Source organism: Molothrus aeneus, chromosome 3, assembly GCF_037042795.1.
Source record: "Molothrus aeneus isolate 106 chromosome 3, BPBGC_Maene_1.0, whole genome shotgun sequence".
NCBI lineage: Eukaryota > Metazoa > Chordata > Aves > Passeriformes > Icteridae > Molothrus > Molothrus aeneus.
Genome location: NC_089648.1, coordinates 25,344,927 through 25,365,268, shown reverse-complemented (window position 1 = coordinate 25,365,268; position 20,342 = coordinate 25,344,927). Strand labels below are relative to the sequence as shown.

The 20,342-nt window shown below is 35.8% G+C and overlaps 1 protein-coding gene across 3 annotated transcripts in view; it reads left to right on the top strand.

The window, feature by feature from the left end:
• Nucleotides 1–20,342, top strand: part of SRBD1 (S1 RNA binding domain 1) — a 122,862-nt gene that overhangs the window by 85,674 nt on the left and 16,846 nt on the right. For all 3 annotated transcript variants that reach the window (XM_066547868.1, XM_066547869.1, XM_066547870.1), the window contains one exon: nt 19,094–19,200. In XM_066547868.1, the coding sequence (XP_066403965.1) occupies nt 19,094–19,200 (107 nt within the window). The remainder of the gene's footprint in view (nt 1–19,093; nt 19,201–20,342) is intronic.

Below are 20,342 nucleotides of genomic sequence, written 5' to 3'. Positions count from 1 at the left end.
TTCACTTTCACCTACCCTGTGCTTGGGTGTACTTCCCATCTCAGGAAAGTGAGAAGCAAGAACCGGCTCTATCCTTTTCTTATCCTTCTTGCCGGAGCATTTGCTGATTACAGGTCTGAGAGCAGGAGGCTCAGGGCACTTGCCCCTCTGTATCAGCATTCTCTTTAGTTACCCTTCTGTCCTACTCTTATCTCTAGGTACTGCATGCAACAATGTGCTGCCTATGAAAAATCTTGGGCGCCAACCAAAAGCTGTTGCTGTTCTTACAAATTTCTTGGCAGCGAGAGTTTGTGTTTTTGTTGGGAATATCCTCATTCATTTTATGATGATAGTGATTGTCTAAATTTGTAAGAAAAATGATGATAAAACAATTATTGTTTAGAAAGAATCTGCAGAAACTATTCCTTCAGGCAAAATTTATACTTTGAACTCAACTGTAGTTTTGGATTAGATAATTCAGAGTTGGCACTAATTCTGAAAAAAACATTGAGCTATGGAGTACAATAGCAAAAATCCCAAGAAGCTTGAACAAACGTGCACAGTGTCTCCTAGCGTGAGTGCCTGGCTCTTCAGAGGCCACCAAGAAGCCTGCAGTGATTGACGTGCATTCTGGCAAAGCACTTTTTTCTCTTCCTCACACCCCCCCTCAACAGTGTTGCAGTCAGTCAAAGTGTATAGACAAAGCTGAGTGAATACCAGTTTCCCTAGTACAGGGGCTATTTTTTCAGGAAGTCTAACTCAAACCAGATGTTTTGCTTAGACCTAGAGTTTGTTGCTGCCAAGCATCTCATCAGAGGTCAGAGTTCTGGGCTCAGGGCCCTGCTAGAATTCTTTCACAAATTGCTATTCGGTGAGGTTTTAATCCTAATGGAAAGAATAATGTGCTTGTAAAATCTGCAGTTATTACAAACACAGTATACATATTGTGGACTTCAAATGACTACATATTTCATTCCCATAAACAGGGAATGCAGATGAATGCAGTGTGTAATAGTTTTAGACATTCAAACTTAAACCAAGTATATAGTTTATACTACTGTTAACCATTTGCATTCTTAACACTCCTGTTAAATGAATAGTAATCTTGACTAACAATTGGCAGCTCGAAGCAAAACAAAATGAAAAAATCTCCAGCGTGTTTTGACTTGTAAGCTGTTTCCTGAAGTAAATAGTAAATGCTTTTAAGAATGTTCAAAAACACTCTGCTTGCTGAGGCACTAGGTTTGGCACAGTTTGTTTCTTTCATTCTTTTATTTTTTCTGTCTCAATTTTTAAATGGCATGGTAGCAGCATTTTATAATCAAGTTAATCTTGCTTCAGCTATTTTTTCATACTGCAAATTATTCACCCCAAAACCTCAGAGTTGAGCATATATGCTCCAGCTTACTTAAAAACAAATGTTGGTGATACCAAGTGATAAGAGCAAGATTTAGTGATAAAAAATCTTGCTGTATTTTTTGTCTTCTTGTTGGGAGCAGTATTGATAAATTTCTGTTGTGATTCTACTGAAGTGAACTTTGAGTGTAAGGAAAAGTTCTAAGGTAGTGTGCTGCAGCCTGCAACTAGAGAAATGCTGTGAAATATGTATCTAATATATATGTATCTATTCAGGGCAATATGAAGATTAAGATCTGAGATATCAGAAATTAATGTATTCTATAGAAAACAGTACTGTAGTGTGAAATTGGATGGTGTAACATATTGCAGTACAGTGAGGTTATAAGTGACAAGTTGTTTCAGTTTATGTTGTGTAGCATCTTATTTTTCAGTGAATGCTGCTGAGGAATTATATGTTATTTCCAGCTCGTCAAAGTCTTACAGCTTAAGTGTGTTCAATTACATTTAATATAACTATGCTGTTTCATCAGATCCTCATTTTTTATTTTTATGTAAATGTGTTTTCAGTTTGGTGGAAAGCATAACTTAAGATCAAGGTGTAGTCATTCAAAAGAGTTAACATTTTCTCATTTCTGTGATGATCATAGTGATAGTCATGCTGGAAGGAGCTAAATATGTGTAGGGCCCTATGTCTATGTTAATACTCTATGTTCTGAGACATGATGAGGTGTTCATCCACTGTGCAAATTACTTTTATTATTTGTTAATAATAAGGAAAATAGTTAATGATACCACAGTGCAGGTGTTACCTTTTGGAGGGGGGAATCTTATATACTGGTTTTAACTCTTCACTAAATCTCCCTGTTGATTACATTTGTTTCATGACATTGAATGTGGAAATTTGTCCAACAAAACACTGCTATATCAGTCCAGTTCTTGAATAAGAAATTGATGAAGCTTATATTTGGACAGCAAATTCATTTTCAGTTATGCTATGCATCTTTCAGATGGTAGAGAAAATGGCTTTGTTCATGCCATATTCTTTAGAAAGGAGAATGTGACCAAAGTGATTTTGATAAGCTGCTTTTCCATTATGTAGACTTGTATAAATATTTTTTTTCCCTTGGTTAATTGAATAAATATGACTTATTTATGTTTGTATATCCAGAACTGAATTGGAAAACTTGTGTTCTCTATGGGTAGATCATAAGTTTTACATTCTCTGATAGAATCTGCATTTTTAATACCTGAAAGTAGTTCAATTGTTTACTAAACACATAAACCCCCAAAAGACTTACGCTGCAAATCGGATGCTCTTAGTGCAAGCTGCTGCTTCAAGGTGAGAAAGCCAATACTAAACACGCAATGAAATTAATACAACCTAATCATTCAGATACAATGAAAGTGGAGACAAACTGCAGTCTTATAAGAGAAGCTTTTTCATATTAATGAGTTTCCATTTGCCAATAATTCTGTCATTTGTAACTTTAGTCATTCATCACCCCTGCAAATGGTTCTTTCAAGACATTATTTGCAATTTTGTCTTGTGTTTTTGTCCTTGATGTTGTGAAAATGACCGTCTACTGTTACAGGAATGAAAAGAGATCTCATTCAAACATCTTTTGTGTTTCCACTTTCAGTGAAAAATGTTTTTCAAACCTGCAGCTGGTTATTTCTGCAGGAGTTCCCACTTATATTCAGGTTTGATTGACATTTTGAAATGGCAGCTTTTCATGAAAAGCTGTTAACTTGTAGAATTTGGTTATGGTACTAAGACAGACTGACTTTGTTCTACTGTTGGGGCCTGTCCAACCTAAACACAACCCTGCATCTGAATTTAATAGTGCTACTCAGCACAGGGAGTGTGAGCTTTTTTCATTTTTCTTTTCTGTTTTTTTAACAGTGTTGTTTCTGATGTGTTTTTGAACCTGACCTGATAAGTACTCATCCTGATAGCTTCTCTGTCAGTAATTGGATTAATTGGCATTCCCCTTTCTCGCTCTCCTGGGCTAGCTAGCAGAAGCTAGGTTGTGTTATAATTTCAGTGATGGAATATATTTTCATTTTACGTGATGAAAATAAGTGGAAAATGTTTTTTAATGACGGTACAAATACTACAGTGTCTGTCTTAAAATAAAAATTACTAACTGCAGCCTTTATTATTTTGTTTTGAAATTTTGGATATGACGAAAAGCTTATAGTAGAAAACAATTTTTCTGAGCATTGATTACTGATGTAATTTCTAGTCAAAAACTGAGAAAGCAGTGCATAACACAAATATTCTGCTGTCGACTTTACTGAGTTGGTCTTTAATATTATGCCAGGATGTTGAAAGCAGGAAAGAGAGAGACATTATGCAAAATTAGTTTCCCTATGTGTTTCTTGCCAAGCTTCTAAATAAGGATATAAAGTACCCATATACATTAGCTGGGAAGGAAAAGGGGTATTTTTAACTTTGAAAGAGATTACTATTTATGTAAGGGAATTGAAAAAAATTAGAGCTGCAAGCATCCCAGCATCTGTCACTGGATGGATAGCTTTACTTGAGTGTTAGAAGTAAAAGACGGGAAGATATTTGGGGTTTTCAACAGGTTATTGTTACAGTCCTGTAGGAGTAAATTTGTGTGATTTTATTCGGGAGCATTTAAATCTTGTTTTCTAAAGATGTGAGTAAGAGTGCCATTGATTACAAGTAATTGTAAGTTACTGAGCTATATACCACAGTTAAAATTTCTGATCAACTGTTCTTTTAACTGCTTAATTGCTTGTATAAAACCCTCTGTATAGATTTGCACCTGCCCATGGTGATACACAAGTTGATACATTCATCTGACCCTATGCTACTGTAGTTTGTTCAGGGTGCTGAGGTGGTAATGTGAAATATATCCTGCTTATGTCTCTTGGGATGTTTGTGATCTGGCACTGGTACAGCCACATTTTAGTTAATATTAAAAACCATGGGACTTCTTGTGGTGAAATAAAATATGACTTGCTTCATCCTTTTCTTTGAAATGATCTAGACTAAGTGAAAGTGAATGTTTTCTCAGGTGTCTGTTCTGTAGTTTCTAAATTTTAAAATGAATTTTTGATCCCCAACCAGAAGGTAAACTTTGTTGATGAAACAATGTTTACAGTTCTGTTCTGTAACTTTTTGTGAATGTTTGTGAGCTTCATGTGAATGTTCAAAGTAAAAGCATTCTAGTTGCCACCAGCCATTACTGTTAAGAGCTAGTGCATACCATCACATTTTCCTGCAAGCAAAGGCAGAATACATGGGTACAAGCTCTTTGGTGTACCCTTAAGGTCACTGTAAAATAGTAGATGAATTGAATTAAATGATGAACTGCCCACTGACTTCAAATGGAGCCAGGATTTTGCCCTTTAACTCAATCAAGCCCTAAAGGCAAGCAGATTTCATTCTTAAACAGCCCTGATGTGGCAGTGCTTCAAAGGAAAGTTGAGCTGTTGTGAAGTTGGACCCAAACAATGCAAAATGCAGACGAAAGTACTGGGACCTTGAACTCTGCTTGGAAGTACTGGGGCTACAGGTAAATGGCTACTGTCCAATTGGATGGAGTGGAACATGATTACCCTTTGGGAATGCTGTCTGCCATGTCATTTGCTATAGAAATACATTCTCTTCATGTATTACTGATTGCAAATAGACATTTTTCGTGTAAAAATAACTAGAATACAAAGAACAGGTGAGACTAACCAACATGCTATTGCTTCACACTTATTCCCATGCATAGTAGCACAGGTTGGATTTTTTTAATAACTCCTCAGCAATAGTACTTAACATTTAAAATTGGTTGGGTTTTTTTTAAATTAAAAATTTAATGGTAACTTTTTCTGATATTCCTTCTGTAGCAGTCTGTGGTAAAATTTCAGTAATGTGTATGGTCATTTCATGTGGCATCTTGTTTTTTTTAGGAAAGATATGTTAAGACAGAGTGTTTATCAAATTAAGGACTGAAAAACTAGTGATTTGCAGTCACAGAAATCTTGGCTTGCAAGTTAAAATTGTAATGAAAAACATTAGTTTCAGCCAGGTAAGCCTGCATTTAGGGTCTTTAAACTCATTTGTTTTACAAGAGCAAGTGTTGTTTTTATTTGTAGTGGTTTAAGTACTGTATGTTATTATTACAGAGCAAAATAAAAATTCTTCAGTGAACCTGGACTTTTTCCAGGGTTGACATGTATGTCTGGACAGAGGAATTAAGTAACCTTCTTGCTTTTTTGTTGCTTTTCCTCTCATTTGTTGTTTTAAGTGATGGTACTTCATTTCAATTTTACTTCCTCAGCTTGTATAGAAGCATACTGTGAGTGAAAATTGTAATACCTGTTTGCTCCCTTAAGATTAGCATAAATTTAGATATTACAGGACCTCAGAGTAGGTGGGTTGATCATCTGGACAGTCTTTGTAAATATTAAACCACTCTCCCTCTGTTTGAGTATTTTTTTCTCCAGCCTTTATTCCTGCTGTATATTGTCTATCATTTTGCTTTAATTTGTCTGATGGATATAATGAGCTGGAGGGTGGAAGTAAAGGAAATGTTATTTTTATGTCCTCTTAAATTTCTGTCTCTTTGGTGAAAGTCAGTGACAAAACCATTTATTCCTAAATTATAGATAAAGGCTACTTTTAATCCTAATTAAGGCTGTTCTAAAGGAATGTTCCTGATCATGCTCTCAGTCTTGTCTTTTTAGAAAGTGTAAATTGTCAGGGGCCTCTTCCTCTGTGTCTGTTTCGCTCTACGGTGTTGTAGTAAAGCTGTGCTGATGGATGTTATGTATATATGTTATGATGAATGAATATCTGAGGGATATCTCAGGTAAATCTGGTCCTGCCATAGCTTTTCCTTGCTTACCTGAGGGCCATTGTAGTTAATTCTTAATTAATTAAGTAATTCTTAATTAAGTACTTAATTCTGAGTAGTGTTGTTACAGAACCCATGCGTTTTGCTGGAAGATCTTACAAGTAGGGATAAGAAGGGTAATGGTGCAGTTATTGGATTGAGCTGTGTGCAAAATGGAATGTCCACGCTCTTTATTTTCATAGCATTCCTTCCCCTCTGTGCGCGTGTCATTAGATGTCTTTGCCTTTTATCACATCCTGAGATCTGACCCAGCATTGCTATTACTAGGTACCTTATAATTTCCCAGCTCTATTTAAGAAGGCATTATGCTTCTTCCACAATCTTTTCTAAAAAGCTAGTGTCTCAAGTAAATGATATATCTTAATGTGTTGTTGGGATTAGTTTTTCAGGGCTTTGGGAAAAAGTTTGCTAAGTTTTCTATTTCTTGGAGTGTCTGCATCCTGAGTGGGATACCTTTCACAATGTTTTTTTCCCATGAGTGTGTTTTTTGCCTGTTTTTCTTGTCCCTTAACTAGGACAAATAGAAAATAGATTAATATATAAATTCTTTAAATGCTTTCTGAAACCATTGAACCAGTTGAAAATAAGATTAAATTCTAGGCAAATGCAATAGTCTTCTGAAAGTGGCAGCATGGATTTATATGTCTGGCATCTGAAGAGACTGTAGGCTGGAACTGGACTGTATTGCAACACTTTTGTATGTGACAAGGGAATTTTGTTGCTGAAATTTCAGTTTGCTGTGTAATAAGTTTTTCATAGCAAACTTTTTTGTGCTTGTTTTGTGTTAGTAGTTATTGAAAATGTTCTAAAGCTGCAGCTCTCCAAGAGAACTCTTTCACTGACTGTGACTTAAAGATAAGATTCCAGATGAAGAAAATGCATATTTTAGCACAATGAGGTGCAGCATGTGCAGATGGAAAAAGGAAGAAATTAAACTGTCTTGAAAACCTGGTGAGATATCAATTTCTTTTCTGAAGCTTTAGAATTGAATGATGGAGAAGACTGAGAGTACTTAAAGAGCATATCTGTGCATAAGGCATTATAAAGAACATCAGTTGTAGTTTCTTGTTTGTTCCAAGTATAAATTTCAAAATGGCTGCTGGAGCTAGAAGCATTTGGTCTTCTGTTGAGAAACATTTTCAAGAGGGAGTAATTATTTCTCTCATTTGATCTGCCATCATCTATGTGCAATTCTCTTTCATTTTCCTAACTTACCTGTTTTTCAGTATACTTTGGACCAGTTTTCCATCCCTCACACTTAGAGGTCTTTGCTATGCGTATAACTTGAACCACTTGGATGTTTGTTTCCAGTTCTCTTTTAGATGTATACATGAAATAATAAAAATGTGTTCCTCATAAATCCTACCTAACTTAAAAGGGAAGAAAGAAACCAAAAACAAAACAGCAGAAACAGACAAAGGAACCAAAAACCCCACCAACCCCCAAATCAAAGTACAAGCCATTTCTAATCTTTTCACATACCTTGTTTTACAATTACAGTATCTTAGGAATATACTTGACTGAGACAATACTTGACTGAAACAATGTTGGAGGCATTTGTCCTATTTGGTTATACATGTGAGGTGGTCTGGTTGACGTTGCTAGAAGTTAAGAGCAACAGGAGAACTTGGGAATGAGTTTTTGAAGACACTTTTGCCACTGTTGGGATTTGACTGAGTATTAAATAGTTTCATTTTCCAACTTCTTGTCTAGACCTTAAATCTGTTCATCTGAGGGAACAGCCTTGTTGCATCCAAATCTTGATTCCTACTTGAAAAAAACTTATAAAAGACGGCAGACTAATTTTTATCAATGAACTGATGTCATCACTTCCTCTGGAAGAGGATATAACGGGTTCAGTTACAGCACTTTTTTCACTACTGCTGTAATAAGACAATGGTTCAATGAGAAATGGTTATTAGCTCAAAATATCCTTTCCTTTAAAAGCTGTGTTTTAATTGTTTTGTACTGATATGTGGACAACCAAAAGCAAAGATACAAAAACATTTGTAAGCTGTCCCTGGTCCAAGCAATCAGCAAACACAGTGATCAATGCATGAACATCATAAAATATTGGAGAAGCAAAAAGTGTCCTGTTTGCTTCTGGTTAATGATGCTTGGGTTGTAGTCAGGAAATGAAGAATTGTGATCCTTTCTGATTCATTTACTTCTTTTTTAGTTAAGGAGAAATCACTAAGTTCTTGTGGGTTTGATTTGTTGTCTGTGAGACTGGGACTGTTTTCAGGTACCTATACTGAAGTAGTGTGAAGTTTAAAGGTTCTGCAATATGTGTGTGACTGTGGCAGGGGAGGTTATTACTATTCTAATTTTAGAATAGCCTAGCAAAACCAAATCTGTTTCTGTAAGCATATATCTCCCAGAAGTTCTGTCACCTACAGGTCAAAGTAGTCTGAGTAAAGTACACCAAAACCAAAAGTCACCACTTTGTATCTATGCAGTACCAGCTATGCCTTTTCTGCCACTGAAAGTCTGGAAGAAGTTGAGTACTTCTGATGTTTTATTAAGTGACTTCAGAGTTTTTGAGAATGCACTACTCTAACTTAGAGATTTTCTAGACTCTTAGGAGCTACATTTTCCTCTTCACCTTCTTGATGGCCTATGTTTTTAAAGAGTGAAAAATAGAGTGGTTTTCTTAAACTTTTCCTCTAATGGACATTCTTATTTTTGTTTTCCTCAAACTTTTCTTTGGTTTTGCAATCATATAAAAAGCTAATTACTATTCTAAGTTTACTGGTGTATCTACCATAGAAATGTGTATTTGTGGGATTGACTTTGAATGCAAGAATTGCATTTGTACCTTGGGTGATACATGCCATATCTTCGTGTGGCCAAGATTTGCATCCTCTGTTATATCTTGGTCTTGAGATAAATCTGTGGTTTGGGAATGACATTAGCTGTCCATGTAACCTCCTTTTGCAGGGGAGGGGTGATGTTTCTTGGGCCAGTTAGTGATGACAAGTCTCCAGACGAGCTGTCTTTTCAATCACAACAGTATTTGAATTAGCTCCACTCTTTGCATCAGCCTACCCAGCCACGTGCTTTAGAAATCACTACAAGACTTGCACTTGAGCTTCTTTGCCAATCTTTGTGTGTTCCAGAAGAGAAAGATTGACCATAGCTGATCTAAGGTGTTTCAGTTATCTAATTTCCTATCGTAGCCATTGCTAACTTGTGTGAGGATTCATCGAAAGCTTGATGCCCTAGTCTAGGTTATTTAGAACAACTGTTGTTTGCTGTTCTTAAAATACAAATTCTCTACCAAAAAAGAACACCCAATAACAATTTATTTTTTCATATTTAAAAATTCTGGATTATTTTAGTGTAACTAATAATTTGCTGAAGCTGACACATTGAACAATCCTGTCTAATATTTGATTGATCTATCTGCTACCTCATCTCTTAACTCCCAGTGCTACAAAGCATAGATAAAGCTGCTACTGGACTTCTGCCCTTAATTAATGCAAAGGGACAGCAACCAGTGATTTCAAAGGAGCCTTGATTCTGGAAGTTGTAAGTCATCTGCAAGTAGTGAGAGGCAGACATTAGTGCTACAAAATCAGAGATGATTTTAATTCCTCTCTTGCTCAGTGATATACCAGCTTGGAGCTGTAAATGTTTGTACAAATAGAGAACTCTATTCCCCTTACTACTTACAAGTATTATTAAAACTGAGCCAGTAGTTGCTTTTTGGACAAAAAGTTTTTATAATTAGAATTCATAATGATACCTGATTATAAAATTGTTTTTTAGAGTTTCTAAAGTATTAGGTCTTAATTTTTCAAGTACTTAATTTCTAACTCTATTCTTATGTTTTGCCAAGCTTGCCTAAAAGTTTAAGTTTTAGATCAATTATACAATAAAAGATTTTTCAAGGGAAATAGAGGTCAGTTTTTAAAATGAATGATGCTGTGATCAGATTACAGATTTGCAATGAATATATTCATATATACAATAGTTTAAAGCTCTGACTTGGTAAGTATCTTGTAAACTTTATAAGTTTTTAATAGTACTGCGATTATTATTTACAGATTTTACATTAAGGTAAACCTAAAAAAACTTTATTCCAAACAATGTTTCTAAATTAGTTGCAGCACAGAATTATGTATTATTTTACATATTTGGAAATACTGGGGTTTTTTTTGTTTTTTTTTTTTTTTTTATGTTTTAAAGAAGGCCACTGAAGGAATTTCCAGATCCTGAATATAAGTAAGGACTATGTTATAAGGGCACAAATTACAGTTTCTGTTAGGGGTGCTGGTAAAATAAGTGTTCTTTGATTTGCGTTTTTTTTTCTCTCTACCTGCTGAGATCTTACTTATTTGAATAAAAATGTGTCTATTGAAAGAGTACTCAATTGCTATTTTTGTGTAGGGGGTAATACATGTAGTGTTCTTGTTTGTGCCATTTTACTGGTTCATTTTGATTCCTCCGTTTTTTTATTATGCTAATTGCATTAGCAGTAACAATCATACAGTGTCAATGGTGATGGTGGTTCTGAAATGTTTCTTGGTTTTGAGAACGACAGAAATGTTTGTGTTCTTGTTCACTTTTTAAAATTGTCATTAAGCACATTTTAGTGCTGACACGTTAGCACAACTAATTTAATATTGACACCTGTCAACTTTTCAACCTCCTATGTGCAAACACTTTGTTAGTGCTATATATGTAATACAAAAAGTGCTAAATACATGTTTTAATGCAAATTTTAAACATTAGTGCAGAACACATTTCTGAAAAGTCATAAGCTTACTATATCATAGTGATTTTTTGCCAGTTGCTTACTTATTCTTTTTCTTTAAACATAACATGCTGTTATATGTAATGAGTGGTGCTGAAATTGCTTTCATTTATCAAAGATGTGAATGACACAATGGATGCTTATGTACTCTGCCTGTCAAATCCATAACTGCTGCTAACTGAGCTAACTTCTGTTTTTCCACATGTTTCCTGGTTTTCTGTCAGCTTTCAGTCTTCCACGGGTCATTCAGTAAACGCTACTCTGAGTGACTTTTTTGAGTTGCCATATGTCAATCACACTTATTTTCTCTGCTTTTTAGTAAGCAGAGAAAATAAGCTTGCTTTATTTGGGTTTGGCTGTCTTCTGCAGGGCAGTGTCTTGCATTCTGTTTCATTCCTAGCTCATTTTTTCTTTTAGTTAGGCTGTGGAAGAGCTTGAGAATCAAGGGGGAAGGAGTGTCTGATCAAAATAAAGGAGGAGCCAAACAGAAGATAAAGAGATAGCAGCAGGATTTGCAAGAGTTCTTTAAGCATATTCAATTTGGGCTACTTAAAAAGATGGGGACCTGGGTGAGAGGTTGAAAAAAGTTGAATTACCTTAAAGCTTTTTTCAGCAAGCATTTCCAGAAGGTAGTGTCACCTTAAAGAAACCTTTTTTTTTCCCTTCTTAATTGTATCTTGACTATTTCTAAACAGTCACTAATTCTGTGGGATGTGGGACTAAAAAAACTATTAAATGTCATTTTTTGGCATCTACATTTTTTCCTAATGAGGGAACGGATGTGTCATTGTATTAAATACATTCTCAGTGCATTGCTGGTATGAGTAACCTGATGTAGCAGTTGCTAAGTGTACATACTAAATTTGAGAAAAGCATTTAGAAGTTTCTTATATGAGACATCTATGAGTTTCTTATATGAGACAATAAAATGTGCATCAGCTGTATTAATCTTCCCTTTATAGAAAATACCCTTAATTTAATTTATGGGTTTTTTGTAGTTTTTAATAATATTTCAAGTACCACATTCCTCATTAGAGATGGCAGAGAGGAACCCCAGCATGTCTTCAGCAGAGCTGGAAGAAGAATGTGTATTTGTGTAGCCTCTTGCCAAGCTCCTCACATCCTCTGGGCACTTGCTTTGCCCTGAGTAGGGCTGGTGGGAGCTATACCCAGGAACTGCTGTTCCTCACCCATCTGCTGCAGGACCATGCATGGTCACTGACTTCAGACGAAACCAAGCTCCCACACATGACCACACTCACCTGGGCTTTGTAACTTCTATCTTCCTCCTCTGTTAGTGCAAGCTTTCTTTTTTTCCTTCTCTTATCCTTCAGCAATCTTCAGGAAAATCCTCAACTGAATTCAACCATGTGATCTATGAAGCTCCACTCCTAATGGTCCTTGCTTTATCTTTCTCTAGTTTTGCAGGATATCCCCTATATTTGTAGACCTGTAAGAGCCCCAAAATACATATTTGGATTTAAAATGAAATGCAAGGATTTCCACCTGTAGTAATTTGGATTTTTGCCTTTGCTATTCATTGGCAAAAATGTCCCTCTGAAATCTCCAGGAATGATGTAGTTGATTATGATTGAAATTTGTATTACTGCTCTTTAGTCACATAATAATAAGCATTGGAGAAAACTTGTACATGCTCTGGAAAGGGGAAGATGGTTTTGGGTATACATAATTTTCTGCTAACTTGTTCATGTCACAGAAGCTAATTTAGAAATAAGATGTGTCAGCAACGGGACTGAATTCGTGTAACAAGCTTGGCAGTATTACTGCTTCTTTTAGGACACAAGCACAAGTAAATATAAGATTAATTCCAGCAATTTGCAAGTGACTCAAAACATTTACATGATAAACTGGTGCATTTTTGTTTTCTTACTTTTTTAAAATGTTAGAGCTGAAAGACTTTGGTTTTGTTTTTAATATTTTCTTTGAAAATCTAAATCCATTTCTTTCTCCTGGGATATTTCAGTAATAGCAATATGCTGTTAAAATAAACAGAATTTGGAGTTTTGAAACAAGAAATGAATCAGAGTTAAGTACATAGGATAACAATTTATCCTATAACAATATAACATTTGGAGAAACCACAAATGATCTCCAAAAGAAATTCAAAACAAGTTAGATCCTTTTATCAAACATCAGATGGATAAGCTTGTTTTCTTAGACTCTAACTGGAAGGGATTTTCCAGAGGATGTAGAGATGAAAACCCCAATTCTGAACTTTCCAACTTTATCACCTGATGGGTAAGGTATATCTTATTTTTTTTTCTGCTTCTGGACATGAAAAGGTGCTTCTCCTTAGACTATTTCTATTACTTAGTCCTGCTGTACTTAAGGGTTTGTCATGAATTAATTTTACTTTTGTGGCTTAACAAGCATTTGAAATGAAGCTGATTGTAAATAGGTTACAGCACTAGTAATGTTTTTCCATTTTTTAAATTTTGAAACACATCATGGATTGAATCTCTGTAAAATAATATATTTTTGAACTTTGCTTAGTATGTGTTGTCCCACCTAATTTCTCTTTCAGTAAAAGTCATTCAGTTTGCACAGCTATACCACTCTTTAAACAAAAAAATAGTAGTTTTCAAGAGGCATGTTGACTGGTTGCACATGCCAATATTAAAATTCATGGATACAGAAGTTAATAGTAGGTACCAACAAAATAGTGTTTTATGAAGTGTTAGAAGTCTTTCAGGACTCAATCTGACAGAAAAAAAAAGATTAAATTGTATTTACTTAATTGAAGGCTGACTTTTGGATTCAAAGGACAAGTGAGGTATAACTTGATCAAAACCCAGAATAGTATGTCTGGCACACAGCTCAGTCTTATTTAAACTGAATATTGATCTTGTTATAGTACTGTAATTCTGAGCCTGGGTCAACAACCTGCAGGTTGCTGCCCAGACTTGAGAACTCATCCCCTCCCCACTGCTTTCTAACCAGCATCATTAGGTCATGTCTGCACTGCATTTGTAGGCTCTGCAGGGTACAAATAATTCCTGCTTGACTGTGTTGGAAGGTGCCTTGCTTGGCTCTTGGGTGTTTTAAAGTAATAATGAGGCACAGGCTGATTGTGTCGATTTCTACTAATGTTTGTAAATGGAAAACAATTATTTCAGAATTGCTGTGTGTTGCAGTAGAATTTTTAGCTCTTGGAATTTGTCTTTCAGATACATATGCAATCATACCATCCTTTGTGAAATTATGATTTTATAAATGCTACCAAATGCATTTTAATTATGTGTATTATTTTTAGTGTTCTGTGGAGGTTTAGTATTGTGGGGTTTTTTGTAGTTGCCAAAGGTAAAGAGGTTGGAGTTGTAATTTTCTTGCAAGCAAAAGCTGCCCATTCTAGTCTAGCACTGGTAACTAGTGTTGAGGCAAAGTTAGTGTGCTGACCCACCATCCATGCTCATGCACTTTGGCCAAGTACACCCTCCAGGCTTCGTGTGAGCGCTGGCTCTTTGACGTGATAAATTTGCTGTGCTGATGACAAATGTATTTTTACAGTGTCTGTACTGGTGCGCTGCTAGAAATAACTGACTTGAGAGGCTGTTTAAAATACTGCCTTCCTTTTGTGTACATCAACAGGTTTTTGAAACTGTAAAAGGGATTTCAGTTACAGTTGAGGGAGTACCATCTTAAGGAACAGATAGGTTTTTAGTAATGTTAATTTTTTCCAGTGGGTGTTTGTAACTCTTGAAACTGAGTGAAACAAGAATCCTTGCTCTCTGCTGCATACTATATGGCAAGAAAAGATAGCTGAAGTATTGGGACATAATGACAGAACTACTATCATGTGCATAATGGACAGGTGTTCTTAAACACTATTCTTCAGGAGTAAACATTTTGTGCCATGATTGATGAAACTATATACAATGAAGTTATATTGATTGTTAGGGTTTTTAGTATAGGTTTGCCTAATGGTTGTTTTGAAATGTGTGATTTTTTTTTTCTGGTAATTTTAACAAGTTTGCCATGGACTAATCTGAGCAGTAATTGTAACCAGAGATCTAAATAGCTGCCCTTGATTTTCTTCCATGTTCATGAATGTAACTTATCTCTGGGATACTCTTTATAAAAATATTAGAGAAATGTAATGTTTGACTTTCATTTACTGACTGACAGTTCTTTACTGTAGTGGTTTCAATTAAGCAAGTAATTTTTTGCATCTTCTTCCATGGTTCACTTGGTAACTCCTTAGAAAACAAATACTGAAATATGGTTACAGTTCCTGACACTTCTTAGGACAGATTAATTTCTATAGTCCTCCACACAAAATGCTCAAACCAAAAAAATGTGTAAATTCTTCCTAATACTATTTGTGAAGCAAGGTGGCTTTATTTATCATCACTCTCCAGAAAACAAAAGTTTGCAGTTTTGCATTGGACATCCCACAGATTGTGGCAAGCCCTTTACTTCTGCTGGCCTTAGTTTCCATAAATTGGGAGTATCAGTCCTTTTGGACATCATCGTATAAAATCAAGTCTTCTGCTTCAGATCTGCTATTACACTGAATATTTTAGTGGCAACCATTTCTGAGTATCCTTTTAGTAAAACTAAAACTATATTTGGCCAGTAATTTCAAGATGATGTTTGAAAGTCACACCAAAGGAAGTGTTAGACATAGCTGGGATAGCATTTTGTGTGCTTGGCTCTGAGCTTAAAGGCTACACTGAACACTTTTAGCAGGGACACCCTGATTGATTGTATTCAGAGTCGGTGCTATTATGAAAGTGTTTTATTTAGAAGGATTTGCAGGTGATCAACTGATGCAATGATCAGTGGTGTGTGGAGGGGTTGTCAGAGACTGTGCAACATAAAGTTCTGCATTACCTCACTTTGAAAGCAGCCTGGCATTTTAGACTTATGCTTTACTTGTTCAGGTTTTATTCTGATGCATTTAATGCAACAGTTTAGCATTCCTGTCTTTACAAACCTGCTGTAGGGAGTGAGGAGCGGGGTATGCGTGTGCTTCTAGTGTCTGACTCATTTGATACCACCCCAGTGCATATAAATAGTGCACAGAAGTGTATAGCATCATCTAACCTCTGATATTTGAGAAGATCAGTGAAACTATTGGAAGAGTGGAAAACACACTCTTTACTTACTTTAAACTGTACTTTAAACCTTTCTGAAATGTAACCTTTGGCTAGTAGGAAGTCTTGGCAGTGGTATTGAGATAATAATATTTTTAACTACTTTTAGAAACTAAATGTGTAACACTTCTCTGTGCCTCCTTTTAGTGTAAAGAGGGGTGTAAAAATTCCTTCGTTATAGCCAAAGAAAGCCCTGATGGTCAGGAGCTGCATCTTGGGAGGCAGGTTTGCCATCTGGAAAGTTTTCCTGACTTTTACAACTTAACATCATTCACTTGCTAAATGTACCTTACTTCAGTGAGGTACTGGTAGCTTAGGGATTGTTTTATGCTTATCCTGTTCTGTCACATCTGCCTGTTCACTTTATCTGTGCCTTCACATATGTGCTGTCATGTCCATTCCAAGTCACGTGACACTTACGTGTTGGTGCAATAAAGAACAACTGGTGAATGTCTTGTTTTGGTTTTTTAATGACGACTGTCAAACAGAAATAAAGTTAAGATGCAAGTCATCTTTGAGAGACCTGAGAACGTTTTGTCTTCTTGGCAAGAGAAAGAGACAGTTAAGTACTATAGTTTTTTTCAAGATGTGTGTTTTGTATTTCATGAATTTTACAGAAACTATTGGAATCACAAACTCAGGTCTTTAGATAAATACCAATGGTGCATTTGAAAATGAGGTTGTGTGAGCACTGGCGTTTCTTCCATTAGCAGAGATATTTTAGAACGCTTAGCTTTTGATTGTGACAGATCCTTTCCTTGATTTTCGGGGAATATAGTAGACTGAATTCCTGTCAAGGTTCACTTTCTGTAGGCTGGAAATAAAGCTTCTGCTGAATCAAGTCTCTTCCAAAGAGCTCCTTAGAAAGCTTCAACCAGATTAATGGATTTCCTTCTTTACGACATCCTATGCTAGAAGGCATTGTGGAGGCAGTGACTGTTTGAATCATGTTGTTCCTACTGAAGAATCATCATCATTATCTTAAGGAATGAATCTGAAACTTGAGGAAGCAGCAACTTGACAACATGGCAACTTCCCTTTGCCATGGACTCTATATTCAGAACAGTTGTCTAGAACAAGATGGTTTTTTCCAAGGAGGCCAGGAACTGCTGCAGTTAATAGAATTTGTTAATGTAACTTGTGAAACTGTATCGTAATCAACTTGCAAGTACTTTTGATTCAGTAGCCTTCCCTAAGAGCAGAAGGAAGTTGTCTTCTACATCTTTATTCTCCTTATGCCTTCCTTCATCATAATGAAAAAAATTTTTAATTAGAATCTTTATCATCCAGTGAACCTCAAATAAAGTATTTAGTGAAAAACCTAGCCCGTATTTAGCAGCTGTACTTGGCAAAGAGGAGAAGATGTGGGTGTTGTTTCTGGACATTTAATTTTTGTTCTTGTGCTGTGTTATATAAATGCATTTCTTGCATGAGTGTGAATGTGAGCTGGAAGCCTTTAGCTCTAGTATATTATGTGGCTGATGCCAGGAGGAGGGGGGAATATATTCCTCATTAAGAGAAGTTACATCTTCAGTAAGTCAAAAATGCAACGTAAGGAAACATAAGACTTCTTTTGACGGTGTGGGATTTTTTGTTTGTCTTTTTATTCAAAAAAGAAGCTATTATGTTGCAGTAGCAATGCATTAGTAAGTAGAAACTGATGTTTGATCTGCCGAGTGTACAAGCAAGCTTTGTGGTTATGAGACGAAGGATGTGTGCAAATGCCAGATCTTGTGCATGTACGTGGTGTTTTGCATGCAAAATTAATATAGGAAGAGTCATATTGGCAAAATACGAGCTTTGTGTTTGTAAGTTACTTTATTCTATATCACATCATGAAAATGCATCCCATTACCATCACCTGAAATAGGGAGCTATGAAATGAATTGCCTGAAGTTTTACAACTGCCCCAGTTATTAACCACTGCTTAATGAACTACCAGCGTTAGTAGATTGGGATTGATGCTATTGGCATGTTAAATTTAACCGTGAAATCTTTAAAAGATCTGAATGGCTTAGAACGTAAAACAAAGTAATGGATGAAGTGTTTGGTGCCTTGGCTTGGATCCAGCTTGATGTCCTAAATGAATGCATAGTGAAACCACAACAGATCAACCCAGATTTACATGAGTGATGCAGAAGAGCCCTGAAGCTAAGCCAACATAGTGATTGAATTAGCTCCTGCATTTAGAGAGGCTTCTCCCTCCAGGTCAGACTTCTAAGCACTGATGGGCTTGTGTGGGGAACTCGCAGTTACAGGCTGAAATATGCCTGCATTTGGGAGGAAAAGAAATCTTAGAGCTTGAGAACTTTTAACTTTGACAAGTGTGACTGATTTTTGTTTTAGGGGGAAAAGGGGGAAACACTGTGAACATTTCCATTAGTGGTGCTTTGGTCAAGGACCTGCCAATCTTCCCAGAAATATCTGTTCAAAATTTGAAACATTTTGTTGCCATGGGGTTGATAAGTACCTTATGTATTTGCCCACCTTCATACAGTGCATGGCCTTTTCATTTAGTAAATAACAACTCTGCTGTAGTGTCATGCACGTAAATGGGACTATTTTGCAAATATCTGTGTGTACTGATGCAAAAGTACAGCATTTGTGATCTCTTCTCTACTTTATTTTTAATAAACTGATTTTATAGGTATGTCAGATTAAAGACAACACCTGGTGGATGGACCAGAAGCATTACTCCTTTTGAGTTTTAAATAAAGTTTTGTTTTTACAAGATGCAGGGAAATGGTTATTAAAGAGCAATACCGGGATATGAAGTGTGTCTTTATTATAGAGATTTGTATCACAGCAAAAATGTTTCAAAGAGATATTGAGGGCATTTTAAAAAATTTATTCTACAATTCATATTTTTAACTGCTACCTTCACAAAAGATATTATTAAGTTCCAGCAGCTATTTTATTGATGTTAGTGCTATATGCAGTTCCTGTTTATGTACACTTCAATCCTTCAGTAACCAGATATCTCTATTTTTGTTTCTTAGCATGATGTATCACAGACTTTGCTCAAAGCAACTCTGGACAGTGTGGTTGAAGAGTGTGTCAGCTTTGTAGGAGTTGATATTAACATCTGCTCAGAAATACTATTAAGGTGAGTGAAACATTTTCCTATTCCAGTAATTACATGGCTCTGGATCACAGAGTCTCTGTTTAGTCTGCCATCTGACTCAAGCTCAGCTGGAGCAAATGGCTCTTGTGTTAAACTTCCAATTACATAAAAATGACACAGTAAGACAGTATTTCACTGAATCATTAAGAGTCAGGTTTTAAGGATATGTGTGATTCTCCAGGGTAAAACTATGCTTCAGAGAAAAACAGATATTTAAAAATTTTTAGCCAACACTGCAATTTTAGAAAAATGTGATATATGTAATACGTATTTTTACATGGAGAAAGGTATTTTCAAATGTACTTTGTCTCTTAGAAGGTATTTTTATAGGTACTTCTAAGTGGAACAGGTTGTAAAACTTGGGCAAGGAAAGGAGACAAGGAAAGATTTAAGGGGAAACTTGAAAAATGTATCCCTTTTTGCTGTTTGTTTTTTTATTAGGTAGTTATGCCGTGTTTACTTGAAGAATGTTCTGGACTTTATTTTTCAGGGCTAGAAACTAAAAGCTCATTCTCTCTTGAGTGTGTAGAATTCAGTATTGTTTAGACTCTCAGAAGAGTAAAAGTACTGCTTTCATCCTCCATAGTAGGAGGGGAAGGAAAAGAATGTTTATAATGTTCTGTCCATATTCTTCTTCCCTAATATTACTGTCCATAATCAGTAATGAAAATTATATTAGGTGTGAAAGTTAGGAAAAATGCATTCCTGATATCACTATATTTTAGTTTTTTAGCCCCTTAGAATCTTTCTCAAAAACATATTTCTGTATTTTGTAAGAGACTCTCTTTCTATTCTTTTTGGTTTTCCACTTCCATGTTCTTTCTCTGCATGTCCAGCCCCCCTGCCCAGTGCCTGATTTCTTCTGTCTTACATGCTTTTGGATTTAGATCAGCTTTTAGGAAGAAAGCAAGTGGAAAGCAAGGTACCTAAATGACAAATGAAGCTTTCATTCTGTGAAACAGAATAGAATCATAGGATAAGCTGAGTCTGAAGGAACAGTTGTATTGTCCACTTCAGCAGGAAGCATCAGCCTGAGATGCTACTGTGCCTCCACAAAACTGAATGTGGGGTAACCATGTATAGACAGGGCTGCAGGTGGTAACCACATTGTGTAAGTATTTTGT